General features: G+C 29.5%; 1 protein-coding gene across 1 annotated transcript in view; it reads left to right on the forward strand.

The window, feature by feature from the left end:
- The window catches only part of Cad87A (cadherin 87A), a 97,606-nt gene that overhangs the window by 69,451 nt on the left and 9,350 nt on the right, over window positions 1-18,805 (forward strand). Inside the window, exons 4-5 of the mRNA XM_017905818.1 lie at window positions 15,034-15,168; window positions 18,398-18,590. Coding sequence (XP_017761307.1) covers window positions 15,034-15,168; window positions 18,398-18,590 — 328 coding nt within the window. The remainder of the gene's footprint in view (window positions 1-15,033; window positions 15,169-18,397; window positions 18,591-18,805) is intronic.

Raw genomic sequence — 18,805 nt, forward strand, 5'->3', positions numbered from 1 at the left:
TAAAAAGTATTTTATTGCAAAAAGTACCATTTTTATAACTTTTAAAGGTTTAATACTTTGTAGGAAATTCGATTTTATAGAGCTGTCATTTCATCCAATCCTGTTTTTTACGTTCCAGCCTGCTGGGAATTATGATCAAACTTATATAAATTACTTTTCCCCTGAATTTTTTCTATCAATTCAGCTGAATCATGAAATTTTTTTGACAAATTTCATGAATGTATTACTACTAAATGCATTACCATAAAATCAATCATAAGCAATATTACATGAATATATTTCTGATAAATCGCTTCCTTCAGCAATTTTTAATAAATGTAAGATAATCAAAATAATTGCTTTAAATTTGTTCTCTTATACTTTTATTATATATATACATGTTATATGTATATAAAGTCAATATATAATAATAAAAGTACATAATAATATATAAAGGCAATAATATCTTTTATACTAAAATAAAACAAAGAATCGTATTTTTGCATCATAAATAAATTTAAAAAATTATTATATTTCGATATTTCATATCTAGTTATTTTCCATAATACCAATATGTTGCAGTTATTATTTCTCATACAGCATTGAAGTTATGGCATTAAAGCAAATGACAAACCGAAACTTCTTCCGAGTACAAAGATTTAATCGATTTTCTCTTCACAAAATTCTGTTCTCGATTTCTAAATCGTATTCTAAATATAGTATTTAATTGCAACTAAATTGCTAAATTTAATAAATTTCAATTTAAATTTAAATTTAACTTAACTTATAAACTTAATACTATATAATAATATACTTATAAACTTAATACTATATAATTTAATAATTTATAAACTCAAAAATACCTTAAAATATATAAAAAATTACCTCACGAATTAATTTTCTGAAAGGAAAATAAGGATTTTTAATTATTTTAATCGTTGTCAAAATGGCGGAAGATAATAAAGAAACGGTTTCTGGAGAAGGGAACAATTACGTTAAAATATTCAGCTGCTTTGTTTACTCAGGAATTTGTATGAACTTGCCAGTATAATTACAATACTGTAAATTGCTTTAATTCGTACGTCGATAAAGGGCAAAATCATTGAACAGTGTATAAATGCCTTTTGTTACAAATTATAAGCAGCACACGAGTCGTTTGAATAACGTGAATAGAATCAGCCTTGGACAAAAACCTGAATTTACTTATTGTCAGCTACATTATTTTTACGCGATGAAATATAAATGGGATGGACAATTGAATATATAGGTTACCGAATATAAATACAACGTCGCAAATACATATTTTAATAACAAAAGCACTCCGTTCTTCGTCCGCGTATTTTTATTCGTGAAAGAGGGCTGCTTTTATCCGACGCGAATGAATATATTCATTTGTAACTGAATTTAAAAACGAATGCAAATTTGTAGGGAAGCTTATACAATTAAGAATTCTAATTATCTTTCACCGTGATTCGAAATTAATTGTTTTATTTTATATCGATGTGATTTTAATTCGAATTAAGCGAAAATCACGTGTTCACGGAGAGGAATAAATTATTTTCGAATAGGAATATTTGTAATTTTATAGAGCATTTTATTGACACGATGCAATAATATTCGGAAATTAATTTACGTTGAAATTTTTGTTTTATCGTATATCGGTGTGATTTTAATTCGAATTCAGTGAAAATACAAAAGATAATAAAATATTTTCAAATTGGGATGTTTGTAATTTTACATAACGTTGAATAAAGAAGTTTATTCACACGATACACAGTAACATTCAGAAATGAATTTATATTGAAATTATTGTTTTATGTCTGTGAGATTTTATTTGAAATTCAATGAAGATTACATGTTTTTAAAGAATAATGAAGTATTTTCAAGCAGAAATATTTTAGTAATATTTGTCTAATAATTTTCTAATTTTGATTTATGATTTTGGAATAATTTACTTTTCATCAAGTTTCACATAATCATAACTTTAATTCAAATGGCATAAAAATTATATACATATTTGGAAAAAATAGAATATTTTTAAATAGAAATGTGTTGGTAACTTTTTACTGATTGATTTTCTAATTTTCACTGAAAAATTAGTAACTTTTTTAAAATTAAGTAATTTTTAGTAATTTCAAAAACTAAAATTAGTAATTCTTTTTATCATATTTAATTCTAGATTTAAAAATCAGATATTTCTATAGAACGATAAAATACTTTCAAACAGAAATTTTACAGTAATTCTTTTGTACTTGATTTTCAAATTCTGACAGAAGATATATAATCAATTTTCCTTCAATATAACTTCCCGTTAGTTTAATATCACTTTCAATCAGGAAAAAATCGTGCATTTTAAAGGATAAATAATAAAATAATTCTATATTTAAAGACACGCAAAATATTAGAACATAGAATAAAATATTAAAAAATTTTCCTACTGGATAGCAATTAATTTTCTAATTTCCAAAAAATATTTTATCACAATCTCATATTCTATAGTTACATTAACGCCATTACTTTGAAGCGCAACATTTCCATTAAAAAATTAAACAAGCTGCGCTTTCAAATTCCCAAAGCACGTGAAATTTCGTTCAAGGCATGTTAAAATTCACTGCTGAAAACATCAAATATTATTTAACATTTTTCTCGGAAAATGACAACGTTAATGAGCAATGTCGTTACCTTAATTTCTTCGTTTATTCTAATTTCATAGACACGTGAAATTATTCGTACAATACGTTAAATAACAGTTAGATAACTAACGAACCTAACGTCATAACATCCCTGTATTAATAACCGCTGCAGTAGCGCCTCAAGCCAGACGAGTAGCCCGTTCCCTTTGATAAATATTATTAAGATAAATTTGAAGTAACGTTGAAACAATTTCTTTTTACACGCATTATTATTTTAAATTCAGAAGACCTCTTAATTAATATTTTTGCAGCGCCACGCTTCTCTGTTATAAAATTAGCTCGACCAACTTTCATTAATTAATTTCGACTGTCAAACATGAAAAATTATCAAAGCGTACGTTTACGAGATTTACCGTCGTTTCATATCCCTTGATAGATTTTAATATTCCCTCTGACCCTCGAACCGTTTAACTACGAGCGATCGCATTTCTCTTTTTCCGTAAACGAGCCTTGTATTTTAACGTGACTCGCGAACTTTTATGTACACTTTACATGTGCAATATTTTTTTCAAAAAAAGCTTCCACTTTTCATAACGAACGTAGTTTCGAACAGTGCCAATTAAAAATTGCTTAACTCCATTCGCGAGTCTCAGTGTCTGATTACGTGAATCGCTTTAGGGTTCATTCACATGAACATTGTCAGAGAAGTTTAGTCTATTCAGCCTTATATAAGTGGTTAATTGATATCTTATGAGTGAAAAATAGACTAACTATTTGTTTATCAATTTTTATTAATATTTTTTATATCTGAGAGTCGTTATTTGTTTTAATACCATAGCTCAAATAACGAATGAGAGGTTATAGTTATATTAAGAGAAACTGTACGTGATTTATCGAAATAAAATAATTTTTGTGACACGTTTCTGACGTAAATGCGTAATTTTTATTTTATTTTATTTTGCAACGAAATATCGAGTTTATAGGAATAGAAGACAAATTTTGAATTTTTATTCCTTTACAGCGAAAATATATTCGAATCCAAAGGATTAATATACACTGGCTTATGAAAATATTCGAAAGCTCATAATTTTTGAAGATAGAACGTATATAAATCCTATTTCGAGTGTTTAGTATCATAATATCAAAGACTTCGTAACTCTTTAATTTTTATTAAATTATCTCAGAAAATAATAATACTTACGACATAAATTTGGTCAAACCTCGTAATTTACCCCTGTCAAACAACACAGTAATTCAAAGTTACATCCCAAAGATCTGTTACCCAAAATTCATGGTGCAGCTTTAGATGAAGGATGCAGGAGCTTGGTTACGCTTTGCTCAAACGTAGAAGATAAAACGTACAAAATTTCACCAAAGGACTTCATAATTCTCTAGTTTTCGGTAGCCCTTTGTAACTCTATGCGAGACAGAAGTTACGTATATTTTGAATATTATTTTATTCATCTACGTTATCATTGCACGTTACTATTGTTAATCTACAAAAATCGAGTAATCTACCTATAGCAATTTAATTTCCATAGAAACAGCTAAAAATATCTATTTCTCAAATTGAAGTAAAAGAACTCGAGTTATTTATAATCCTTTCCCACGTAAGCAGAGAAAATATCAGTTCGTCAGCTTTAAGCTCATTCCTCAGCCGCAAGTGCAATGTTGGAAGTCAGGTAACCTAACTGGTCTCATCAAGCAGCGGCTTCATCGAAGAACAGTTTTGACCATGAGTAATTCCTTGACGCTATCAGTCACGAATAACAACAAAATTAACGGCATAAATATACAGTAGTTAATCTCCGCGAAGGAACATGGTAATTCAAAGTTACTCTGCAGAGGTCTGTTACCCCAAATTCATCGTGCAACTCTAGATCTCGAAGATACGCAGGAGCTTCGCGTGCTTTGCGCAATCGTGGTAATAAAACATACATCTTGTTTCAGACATCTAACGATATGTCAGGATACTTTATAATTTCCTAATTTTTGTTAAATTATCCCAGCCTGGTTGATTTCTTGGCTCACAACAGGGACGTTGGAAATCAGATGATCAAAGTGATCTCAGATGATCGAACAGTGATCCTATCAAGGAACAACTTTAGCCTTGAGTCATGGCAGAATTAACTACGAATAATGATGATATTAATCCTTTGCACTCGACAATTTTTTTGTTACAAAAGGATAGTAATTCGAAGACTTTCTGCCATAAACTGGACGATATTTTTAAAAGGATAAATAAGAAATCGTATACAAATTAAGACATAGAATTATCTCATTTCGATATTCCACGCATCGTTAGGCAATTTTAAATTTGATATATTAATTAACACCGATCTTTAGAATCTGATTAAATGGCGGCTGAAGCTCACCTCTCGAGTGCAAAGGGTTTACTATGCGAGTGTTCTGAATTTTATCTTCTACGAGCAACGAAATAATTCAAAGTTAAACAGCAATGCTGCTATCACAATTTCATTTTGCAGCTGTGGCTGAAAAATGCAGGAACCCACGCTCTGCCAAAACGTAAAAAATGAAACGTTACATCCTATCCTATATGTCTAACAATATTCCAAAGTACTTTACAAATTTTTAATTATTTTTAAATAATTCATACAATTAATTTAATTAATCTCTGAGGTCATAAATGGAAGATTAAGGATTATACAGTCTAAATGCTGTCATCAAACGATAATCCTATTGAAGAACAATTTCAGTTATGAATAATTTTGAAATACCTTCATCCTCGAATAATAATAGTAGCAGTTTGTATAAGTACGTCTTATGTGAACTTTTGTTGAAATACATAGTAATTTAAAGCTATATTCGAATAATCTGTGAATACAATCTGATTACACAGCTCTGTGTGAAGAATACAGAAACATGAAAGCATAGCAATATACCAAAAGCACTTTATAATTTTGTAATTTCTGTTAAGTTGGTTTAGCCTAGTTGATCTTTTAAGTCTCAACTTGGACGTTGAGAGTTAGATAATTCAAGAGGTTTTATCAGATGGCGACACTGTCAAGAAACAATTTTAACCATGAATTTTAACATAATAACTATGATTAATAATAGTATTAACAATATAATATTCTAAATTATATATAATAATAATATATTACATATTATATTATATTATACAATAACAATAACACATAATACAATAATGATCTTATTGTATAATAATAGTACATAATATAATAATGATCTTGTTATATATAATAATATAATATATATTCTATATATTACCCTCTACTAAGCAGCAAAGTAATTCAAAGTAAAACTGCAAGAATTCTGTTATTCCGAATGCATCATGCAGCTGTAAATGAAAAATGCAGGAACATACTCTTCGCAGAGGCATGAAAAATAAAACGTTACATTCTATTCCAGACATGTAGCAATGTACCAGAGCGCCTCGTAATTTCGCAATTTTGCATTAAATTATCCCAATCTAGTTAATCAGCCGGGCCGCAACAGGAACGCCGGAAATCAGATAATCCAAGTTGTCTCATCAAACAACGTCCCTATCGAAGAACGATTTCGACCGCGAATAATTCCTCGCGAAAGAAATATCAGTAGTTCCTTTTAATTAATGCATAACGAAATCCGTTTGTAATCTCTTTCTTTCGTGCACGTTTTCGACGTCCAAGGGGGAAGATTAATTGTCGCGAGATAAATCCCGTTTCCCTTCCGGTAGCGTCTGCGAAATTAATCTCGGGGACATTTGACTATTTAATAGGACGCGCTGCATATTCTGTGCCGCTGTGTCCTCTGTAATATATTAATACGACAATATAAACTCGACCGGCAGAAAATAGAAGGCGCCACTGAATACGGAAGTGTCCTTAACAGCCGTTCCACGTCAGATAGCCTATCGACGAGCCCACCGTGTTTTATTATTTCTTTCTAGTGCCCTTTGGCAACATTTGTTACAAGTTGAAAAGACGCTAGTATTTATAAACTTTGAAATTTATTATGCGCACTGTATATGAAGCTGTTAAATTCTTTTTCCGAAGATTAATACGTAGATACTCTGCTATACGAGGTACGTTAATTGAGGAAATATTAAAAAATAATTCTTATAAACGTTGTTTAATTGTCAGTGAAACTAGAAGGTTTAAAGTAAAAGGAAATATTATTTAATAATATTATTTAACGTCTCTTTTTCGTTGATAAAGTGGTGGGGGAAATTTAAAGTCGAGTTATTTTTTTGAGTTTAAAAATATTAATATTACACTTTGCGATCGATAATTTCTTCGCTACAGAGAAATAGCAATTCGAGGACTCTGTGCTATAAAGTCGATGATGTTTTTGAAACGGTAAATAAAAAATCGAATAGGAATTAACACGTAGAGTTATTTTATTTCGATATTCCACGCGTCGTTATTTTAAATTTATTTTAAACACGTCGATTGACATGTCGATCTTCGAAATTTTGATTAAATGGTGACTCAGGGTTAGGTTCCTCCTCAGGGTTAGGCTTTCGAATACAAAGGGTTAATATTATATGATGTGTCCCTTTGTGCCAGTATACTTTTGCAAGAACAATTTTTTAGTATCTCCAATCCCTTGTGAGATATTCCATTGTCTTGATTTAAATGAAATACTTCATATAAAGGAAGTATTGTGATTTGAAACACGAATAGACTTCTGTAGATGTTTTGGGTTTAGAGCTATTAAAGATATTTTTCATTATATATGTAATCCTTTTTTTTGTAATGTATGTGTGTATATATATAGTATAGTATAGTAGAAGTTTGTAACTTTTATTTGATGTGTTACGCGAAAAATGGAAAAATTATGAACTACTAGAGTTACATTTATTTTATCAAATGTATAACGACGAAAGTCACAGTATTATATTATTATAATAAAAGAAAATATATGCATTATATATTTTATTACTGGTAAATTAATTTAATTTATGTATAGATTAAAAATATTTGCGATAAAATCAGGACAACATGAGTATTATTTTAAACAAATTAATTTCACATGCTAAAAAGCAAGAAAAAAAAGAAAAATAATATACCTCAAAATACGATGGAAAATATAATGAAAAACAGAGGCTTTATGTGAAACTTGAAATGCGTAAATGAAGCACTCCAAATACAATTAAAACACGAAATTAACCCTTTGCACTCGAGAGGAGCCCTTCAGTCGCCATTTGATAAAATTTCGAAGCACGATATTAAGTAACACATCAAATTTTAAATAATGTAACAGTGTGCGAGGTATCGAAATTAAATACTTCTACATGTTAATTATTATACAATTTCTTATTTACTGCTCAGAAAAGTATCGTAAGCTTTATAGCAGAAAATTTTTCAATTCGTACTCTTCTTTGGCCAAAAAATCGTCGAGCGCAAAGGATTAAAAGACAAAAATCGAAATTTTAAAAACACGTGTAGGAACTTCAAGCAAAAATTGGATATCCTCAGCTATATAAATTCATAATTAAAAAAGAACTCAACTGTAGCATTATGAAAATCGCTAAAATAATTTCGATATTAATGATTCACTTGTTTCCAGAAGGCACAGAAAATAGTTCAGTTTTGCAGACTAAAAACATAGTACTTAAAAGGACTCTAAAATCTCTGCCATTAATAAAATAGGCTATTCACTTACCTCCATAATTTATCACTCAAGGCTCTTAATAAGAATCCCTCTATACACCGCTTAAGAAACTAAAGAGAGAGCAGACTGCAACTACCTCGACACAGAACACCTAAAATAATGTCTGTTGGCTTATCTCCCGAATCCTCTAAGCAGTTCAAAACGGAAGAAGTTAACGTCCTGCATAAATAAAAGCTCGGTAAGTGTGTTCACTTGTTCATTCCTGGCAACAGGCTCTCAGGATCCAACTGCAGGGTCTTACGAAATCCTGCTACGAAGTCGTAATGCGTAGATCTCAATGGAATTATCCGTTTTAATAAGCACATCTGATGATAAACATAATGTACGGCTAATACAGAGGAAAATACGAATATTCTTAGTATTGTAAAGGGATACTACGCTTGAAAATAGCAAACTCGCAGCTTATGAGGATTTTCTCTGGACTTTTGCAAAAATTATGTAACCCGTGTTAGTAGAAACGTGAAGTATTATATTCATAATAAAATTCTGACTTGCTGAGATTTTGTATCTTTTTTAAATTGTGGAATAATGAAACTGGGGATTGAAAAAGCTGCTTTTTGGTTAAATTTTTGTTTATGCGTTAGGAAGAAAGTCAATCAAGCTAAGATGAGGATAGATGGAGAAAGATTTGGAGATATATAGAATAGCTTCTGAAAGTTAATTTGAAATTGGATTAGGTTAGGTTAAGCTAGCCTAAATTAAACAAAGAAAAAGGTTTGATTCTGTATCACAAATCTTGAGGTATTTATCTGAGGTTAGTCAGGAATCATGATAGAATAATAGTTATAACACTAAGTAACGTAATAGAAATATGATAAAATATATACCAACTAATATAAACAGAAAAATGGTTCTTTAATAGAAAATAATCATCGATCGGAGAAGATTGATCATTTTGCTCTATTATCTCATGATACCATTTTCTCAGAATTGCACCTGCCCTCTACAATTTTTTTTTTTTTTTTTAGGATTCTATTGCATAAATTAATTCCTCAAGCAATTTTGCGAATAAAGAGAATATGACGAGGCCTTTAAAAATTGAGCAATTCACGAAAAAATTCTCAAATCAACTTTTTCTAAATAATTGTTTAAACGAAATAAAATAATTTAATATTAACCCTCTATAATCGGAAAATTATTATTAAAAATTACAGTGAATATCAAATTTTGATTTTAATTTGAAATTTACTAATTAATAATTGTTATAAGTAGATTATTTCTTATAATAGTATACTAATAAAATGTAATATCATGATAAAGTATAAAGAGCTTTGGGATATGTTTATCTATAAAGCATAAAAATAAGCTTAAAATGTAATTTGAAGAAGTTGAAAATAAAGTACTTTTCAGGCCCATAATAAATGGAAACTACGAGATTATTTAGCAAAAGTTTTTTCACATGTTGGCAACAAAGTTCTGCTTCTCTTCTGGGAAACTACTTTTGGAAAAAATACCTTCGACGTTAATTAATTAGTCGCCTTACAGGGGAGATTTCGGGGTAATTACTCTTCCTACCAAAAAGAAGACTAAAAATATTGCTATGGGAAATATTAATTGAAAAATATAAAAATATGAAGGAAACATTAAAAGGATCAAATTTTAAGCATCTTTTTTAATTATAAAATAAATTGCTTTCTTTGAAAAGTTAAAATTATGTTCTTTATTAGTAAAAAAGCTGAGTGGTCAATTTGAAAAATGTATATTTCTTCAACCTACATGAATTAAAATTTGAAGTGAAAATTTGTATAAAGTATTAAAATTAAAATTTCTATAAAATATTATTTGTAGAAGAAACGATAATGTATATTTAATTTAATATTTAATTTAATATTTTTAAAAAATGTGAAAACGGAATAATTTTTATACTGAATTTCATTCGAGGTACTATCTCCTACAATTCTCTTCTTTTTCTATTTCACAGTCTCTTTCACTCATCCCAGACAGACTAAGCAGACCTTCTCAGGACATGTGTAGTCACCTCCACCTAAAACCTTGGGTGACCATGCACTTCTCTTCTACCCCCTAATCCCAGGCGCTTAGTCTTTCCGCACATCCCTACCCTTACAGACTCTGTCACTGGTTATTCACATTCACTCCAAATTCTTGTTCTCATACATGTTAAATATTGAGCAGTTGCAAGGAAATTCGATAGAAAATGTACTAATATAATAAGATATTAATTAATACACAAATGCTAATGTACTGATAATAATATACTAATATATTAATATACTAACTAATACACTACTAATATGCTAATTAATATATTAATATTCTGCTATATTTTATAAATACTTTATAAAATATTTTATAAGATAAATTACTATTATTATCTTATAAATTTATAAGATACTTGATGAACTATTTTATAAAAGACTTTATAAATTACTTGCTAAATAATGTTCAAGTCATTTGCTTCTTTATAATTACTTCCAATTTCTAAACAAAAATTCAATACACATTATCTCTTGTTAATTCTATTTTTATAAGTGAACGCATTATTTATTTTATTAAACTGCATAAGTTAATAATTAAATTAAAACTAAATTTTTATGGAGTATGTATGTACATTGTAAATTTTTAATGTTTATTGTTTAATTTATGTACGTTAATGTATTATACATAAATACATCAAATATTATTATACATTATTGTTATATCGTGATATATTAAATAATAATAAAATGTTGTTAAATATTATTGTTGAAATTGACGATAATGTTTTCTCCATTAGTTTAAAAATAATAGTTTATCTTATTAATAGTAACAAGTGCATTTGAAAACTATAATTATTTTGTATATACATTTCTAAATAACGAAATACAGTCATAAGATAACACATAAGATAACACATGTAGATGTTAATTCTGTTATTACTTATTTTAATTGTTTATAACAGTAATTTCAATACGTTATAATATTCTATTATTCATCATAATATGTACATTATAATATTTTAGTAAATATAAAAATGTTAGTAATAAATGATAAAATCATTACAGTTTATTTGATTTGAACTTTTAGTATTAAATTTTACCACCTCAAAGGTAAACGAGTAGTTGGACACTTTCGAGGAGTAGTATATACCTAGATAAATACACACGAGGCCAGGAATTAATTTCAATTTAATTCAAGAATTTAATTGAATTTATAATAATATTTTTGTCTGAAGAGCTTGACAACATGATTAATATAGGCGACAACATTATTTTCACTATACATCTTAACGGAATCTGCCTCGTATTAAAATCCTCACTAATTAACGATATATTGAAAACAATTTCTAATTAATATTTGAAAGTGCGTACCTCAAAATTATCGGGAGTATTAAGCTTGCTAGTTAAATATTTAATTGTCCAATATAATATAACCTAAACATTAATGATTAATAAATATCATCTAATATATCGTTTGAATAATATAATATATAATTCACTTTACTTAAATGATAATAAATTTACTTTACTAATTTAATTTATTTAATATTAATAATATAACGAATAACTAATCCAGAAATAATACTGTATTATTTATTTATACTAATTAATCTTTGATTTCTATTATTTCGCATCACCTAATGATCAGTTTGAATAGCACACCATGTATATCTTCCAGTTACAAATTTGCGTATATTATAAAATTAGGTATAATTGACCCAAAGTAGTACTATATTATTTATTTATACTAACTATTCTTTCATTTCCATTATTTTGCACCCCTAATAGTTTGCTTGATTTTATATATCCACTCAATATATTCCTCTAGAGAGAATCAAAAAATGCATCTAAATATTCGTGTTAGGCAAGAAACGCTGCTATCGAAATGGAAAAATCGGAAGGGGTCCTATCGAATGGATAAGGATGTTTTCGCAACAGCCCTTAATATTGGGTGCAGAGTGGCGTCAAACATTTGCTCGTAACTCGTAACAACTCCTTCCTCGACGTTACCGGTGTGTCATAAAGTCAGAGGGTATTTCGCGAGGCGCGACGGTATACTTGAAATTTTTCAACTTCCGTGTTTGCTTGGCGCTCGATAGCAAGGGGGGCGTGGCCTCGGGTGGCGCGCGTTTTCAAAATATATGTCGCGTGAAAACGCTCGTATCGTGTTTTAGGATCGATAACGGGTAGCATACCGTGGGTGGCTTTTAAACGATCAAATCGCGAGAAAAATGGTGGCCGCATTCTATTCGAAATATACCCGATACGTTTATCATGTGGGTACGCGGAAATTATCTAGCCTTGCCATTTCTACGCGACGATCGCAAAGGATGCGGTTGGAATATTAGCACGTGGACGCATACCCTCTACGTCATATCCGCTCGATAAATTCACGGGGCCGTTAGACGACCAATAAAACTGTAAAACCTTTTAACTAATGGCCCGCTGGCTTTACGGCGGCGAACTTTAATGCCTCTTTTCGTTTTACACAGACCGTGGAACGCACGGCGCCCACGGTCATTAAACGTAACTAATGTTTACAATGCCCGTATCATTTACAAAATAGTCGAATTTTCCATTAATTCTCCGGGTTATTAAAACGCAACGTTAAGAATGGTTATCGTTAAAGGTGATCGTCCTTGCGGGGAAATAAATGGGAAAACGATCGCGTATTCAATCCCATTTTCTCAACAGTTTATTTCTTTCTTTTTTCTTTGCTTTTTCATTTTTTTTTTCTTTTTTTTTTTTAACGCAGGTGTTGATTCGTCGAAAATTGCTCACGGGGTCAAAAACGTTCGCGTTTCCGTTTTAATCGAATACCAAAAATACACCGATGAAACGTATATAATGGAAAAATATAAGAACCAATTGGAAGGAGATATTTTCGTGCATTCTAAAATATGAATATTCTTTATCAGTGTGTGAAAAATAAATAAACTATTGGAAATTGAAAATTGGAATTTTTCTGAAATAACTCAATTGAAACAAATACATAAAAACAATTTAATTCAATTGAACAGTTGTGTCCATCTAATATTATTTATCTAAAGTTATTTCCATTCTCGATATTTATTATCAATTAATATTGAAATTGTTGGTCTATTATATTTCCTCAGAGGGAATACTGACATGTTTTTGTTGTGTATAGGACTGTACCAGCTCCAATATAATGGACACGTACAGTCGGTGACAAAAATCCATACATCAAATCCAAAGACAATTTAAAGGAAAAAGAAATCCCATCTTACTAGATTCTCTATCTAGTACAAGAAACGAAAATATATTCAAAAATGCTATAGGTAATATACAGAATACACCTACTAAGTATCTAATAATTTAGCACTTGGTATAATTTGTTTATTATACTTTATATTTTAAATAGATTATAAATATATTTTAAATATATTTTAAATAGACAATGAACAGAAAAAATATACTGTATTTACTCTAGAATATGCAATTATAGTATTGTACACTAATATGATATTAGTATACAGTTACATATTCTATATATTTTATTTATATATAGTTATATATATTTGGTATATAATTATATAATATACGATATGTAGAAAATATAAGACTAGAATGCATCCATTTTACAAATAAAATAGAAGTAATCATTTTATCGACGATATGAATATTACAAATCGCCAATAAGTATTGTAAATAGCAATTTTTGTCATGTTATTGGTTTACAAATACATTTTGTGAAAATAATAAACAAATAAAAAATACAATTTCTTTTTTTAATCGTTTGCAGAGTGGTTCAAATTTAAATATTTATTCGAAAACAGAATTTATGTTTTTGAAAAATAAATTGGTATAAACGATTAAAGAATGTGTATAACTACGTTAGCAATAATTACAAAAGTTAGATTAGTTATAAGATCCGATCAACAGAAGTAAGTTTGTGAAAGGTATTAAGTAACGTGCACTCTTTAATTTATCGTTTAAGGTTAGGTGTCCTACTCTTGTCAGTGTCACCTTTAAAATGGCACGAATATTATCGAAACTGTTAAAATAAAGTACTGTGCAAATAAATGTTAAATAATTCCTAAGATAATATACTTTAATATTCGTGACTGAATATAATATATAAATTTTTAAGTTTTTGTTCATACATGATATTTACTAAACATAAATAATATACATATACACGTACGATATTTAATATATGAAATATAAACTTGATGAATCATATAAAATACTAGACGTTTACACGTACGTTTCTTCAATACCGACATAAATCACTAGGATCTGTAATACTTGTCGGTAATGCCTTCATTCTTAACACTAGAATTACTACACGAGTCAAAATAACTTTGTTAGGTATTTTATTTTTGCAATTATGGAAAATATGCAAATACTTTTGACAAAATTATCTCCATCGTGCCATTAAAATTATTATCATCTGTGTGCAGTATATATAGCTACTCGTTACAAATCGGATAATTCTAATATTAAATGAATAATAACGAAATGGATAAATACCTTGCACATTTCTAAAAATTTCTCTAAACATTATCATCTAAAGTCCATAACCGTTCACCGATTATATCACCACTAACCATCACCAGCTTCCATAACATTTAACGCATAAACAAATTCTCAAAATAACGTTTTACGGTCCCGTCTCGATTTAATCGACCAGTTAAACGTTAAATCACACCGCGTCGTTTAACAGCGTATCACCGTAGTCGTGTCATTGAACGCCGATAAAAGATTTCGGTTACCGACAGGTTTCTACCCGATAGCTCGAAGGCATTGTGATAGAACACGGATATTCAGAAGCACCAATAGGAGCTGATCGATGCACGGTCAATATGATGTTTCTGTTACAGTTCCTCGACGCCTGCGAAAAGTTCGGCATAGTGAACGTGGAGAAGAAACAGAACGCGTACGTGGGCGCTCTGGTGTTACGACAGCCACTTGACTACAGGGAGAGACCTTTTTATCAACTGCTGCTAAGAGCGAGTGTGAGTAGAGCTCAAAAATTGATTTTAATTGTGCCGCAGTCGCGCCGTAGCGCGTCGGTTCCCCTAACTGTCACTTCGCTCATCGACCTTCTAAATACATACATCTATTTATGACAAGTCGTGCGTCTCGAACGCATCTAATTTACCATCGTGTCGGATACACGGTAAACCACACGAATGGAAATCACGAGAAATTGCGACGCGAATAATCGGTGTTAATATCATGTGCGCGAAAATCTGGCGTGGCTTTTCTCGTATCCTCGTTTGCTTTCAATCTTTTTTAACGTTTTTTCCTTCTTCAGAGGATTATCATGAGAAATGTTGCAAAAAAAATTCTCTCGGCCTGTTCGTTCAAAAGGAAAGTCGTTCCTCCCCAAATACCGGGATAAAACGGGACGAAATCGGATTATCGAATTTAATATGCTCTTTGACGTGGTTAGATGCAAACGTGAAATTTAATTTTCACTAATTTCCGTGGATAAAATAGGAAGCAAATTTTTCAAATTACGCGACACTTCGAGTGGAATCTTCAACGAATTGCGTGAGTATTAAAAAAACGTCTGCCATTGCTGATATTTATCCACGATGAAAAAGCGCGTTTACAATTCTCAACGGTACGCTTTATTGCCGTTCTTTTTTGTGTTGTTTTTTGAATTAATATGACGACCTAACCAAAAGCAAACTGCTCTATGTTTGTACACTTATAAAATAGGCTTACCGTGAGCAGAAAGATAATTATCGTGCTCGCTAGCAAAGATATGTTCCGGGTGAGCAAGTAAATATGGCGAATTCACGAAGTCCGCTTGAAAATAGGTTTGCGAGCTGAGCTTGAAAATTGATTTTAATTACACAGTTCTGGAAATGACTTTGTACAGTTCTGGAGACTAGGTTTATTCATGGCTGGAAGTGCAATTATTATTATGGTAACATGTTTTTACAGTAAAAAAAATTCAACGCAGTTTAATGTACTGTTTGCATACACGCACACGTAGAAAATGTATTAGTAAGTATTTAATTTAACGATAAACAGAATATTTGTTTGTTTATTTAAGTAAAATAAATAAAATATATGTTTCATTCAAGAGAAGCAAGCAATGGTAAAAACTGATTGATATAATTCAGTCTTTGTGCTTTATTTCTGAAAGAGAAAACGGGTTTTTAAGCATAAAATATTATTCTGACTTTCTCGTTATTTAAAGCATTTAACAAGAATCAACTGTCTAAATAAATGTTACTTGGTAATAAAATTTCAATACATTTTTATTCAAAAGTAAAGTAATGTTGTACCATTACTAACTACAGTACAATATCAATATATCTGGAAAGTATAATTACACCTTTTTTTTAATGAAACCATGTCACTTTTCTGCATAAATTAAATCCTGGAATTATTCTGCAAATATAATGTGTAAAATAAATATTTTACATAATATATAACAAAATAGTAAAGTATGACATCCACTACAACACGTATTTGAATTTTATTTTTTACATGAAATGAAAGAAAACTGTGCACTTAATTACTATTCGACGAGAAACGAAAAATTTGAAAAATATCTATCTTTCATTTTTATCCATGGTTCACAGACGCAAATTAACACAAAAGTGTATAAATATTTAACAGGAAGAAATACGAAAAGAATTTTACATTTTCAATGTATTATTTAAAGGAACGATGTTTTTTTATTTTTTATATATTTGAACTCCGCATTCAAAAATAGGTAATTTAAAATTCTAAATTTCCTGATTTTTTAAATATTTCAAAAAGTACAATTTCAATCCTCAATTTTGAGGGTTGCTTTTGCCTCTTCGATATGGATGATTTTTAACAAAAAAAAATGTCAAATATTTTCTTGAATTGGAGGCTTACCAGTCGTGGATGATGGTCGATTATATAGAAAACTGAAATGCAAAAGAGGTTTATTCTTTGTGTTCAATATATTTTCTAATTAATTTCGATAAATTCGAATAGGTAAATTATGTATTATTAGCTTCATAAGCTATATAAAAATCTCCACAATACTCATTAATTCATCTTAATTGTACAGACAATATTATAAAGGAAATTTTAGAATTTTACGTAATAAATTTAGTATGATTTTAATTTTGTTATGAAAAAAAAGCATTCGAAATGAATTTTACTTTTTTACTTTTGTTTATTTTATTATTATTATTATTAGTATTATTATTAATTATTATTATATTCAACTATCACAGTGTAATATAATAATAATTTAAAATAACAGAAGTTGGTTCTGGATTCATAAATATTTAAAAAGCAGCTCATAAACTTTTATGTAATAGGCTGCTATTATTTGCAAACACTATATTTGCTATAGGTCATAAACATTATCTTCGGAGCTTACTACCTATTATAGAGGGATCAGGAAACACAGTTTTGCTATTATGTACTTACTTTATCATCGATTATTATCAAATTAATTATTTCCTGATATTTTAGTTTTTGAAAGAAAGCAAAACATTATTTAAGAATACAAAAATTATTCTCTAGCTGTATTAAAAAATAAAAATCAAGGATAAATTAATCATAAAATTATTATTAATAATCATATCATTTAATAATCATATTTATTACCCAGTTTATATAAAAAGATATATCTTTGGATATAGGCTAATTAATTACAAACGTCTCTGATCTACGTGCCCAGTTAGCTGTCTCATTGTTATTATTTCAAATAATTTAAAAAATTATATTCTAACTACTAATTTTATTTCTTGACAAAAGTAAAGACATCATATCTCTTTTCTATTTTCTATCCCTTAATAATTAATCTAAACGTAAAAGGAAAATATAATTCAAACATTCACTATTCTGAAATATCTCTGAAAATTCACTTCACTCGTACCTAACTCAACCTAAATTTATGTATATAAATTTCACTTGAACCTAATAAATTCAAATCTCCACAGAGCAGACATTTCACTCTGAAAAGCTGTTGTGCCAAAGAGAGAAAGAAAGGATCTATATGATATTTAGCCTTTTGCAAATAATGAGAACTAGCTAACATCGTCCTGAAAAGTTCCCACGAGATTTAATTTATTCGACCTATAACAGGCGGACTTCCGGTGAAATTTAACTGACAGACGAGATGGTCAGGATTAAAATAGCTGACAGGAGAGCAGATTGCGGCGCTCGCCTTAAACAGCGAGAAAGGTAACTCGGGGTCAGGCTACGAATGACTTTTACATACGTGAATTTTCCTCACAGGACGGGCTGAACAATGAAACTACGGGGGTAGAAATCAAGGTAGCAGACATTCAGAACAGCCCGCCGGAATTTCTAGACTCGCTAACTGGTGTGGTGCGCGAGGATGATCCCATCGGAACCTTGGTTATGACTGTCAAAGCTAGGGATGGCGACAGGGGAATGCCAAGGAAAATGATCTACGAATTGGTCACCAGTGAGTAGCCGATATATTTTGTCCTTTTATCGTTTAAATCACGCTAATATATCTTGGTCTTATTAAATTAATATGTTAATTAATACGTTAAATGGTTTGTAACATTGATTCCAACTGGTGGTTCACAAGGATCTCATCTTAATCTTAAATTAACAATTTTTGGCATTTATTTATCTCATTTTAATAATAGAAATATTTTAAAATATACTAAATGT

Source organism: Eufriesea mexicana, unplaced genomic scaffold (genome assembly GCF_001483705.2).
Source record: "Eufriesea mexicana isolate 0111107269 unplaced genomic scaffold, ASM148370v2 scaffold4673, whole genome shotgun sequence".
In the NCBI taxonomy this organism is placed as follows: Eukaryota; Metazoa; Arthropoda; class Insecta; order Hymenoptera; family Apidae; genus Eufriesea; species Eufriesea mexicana.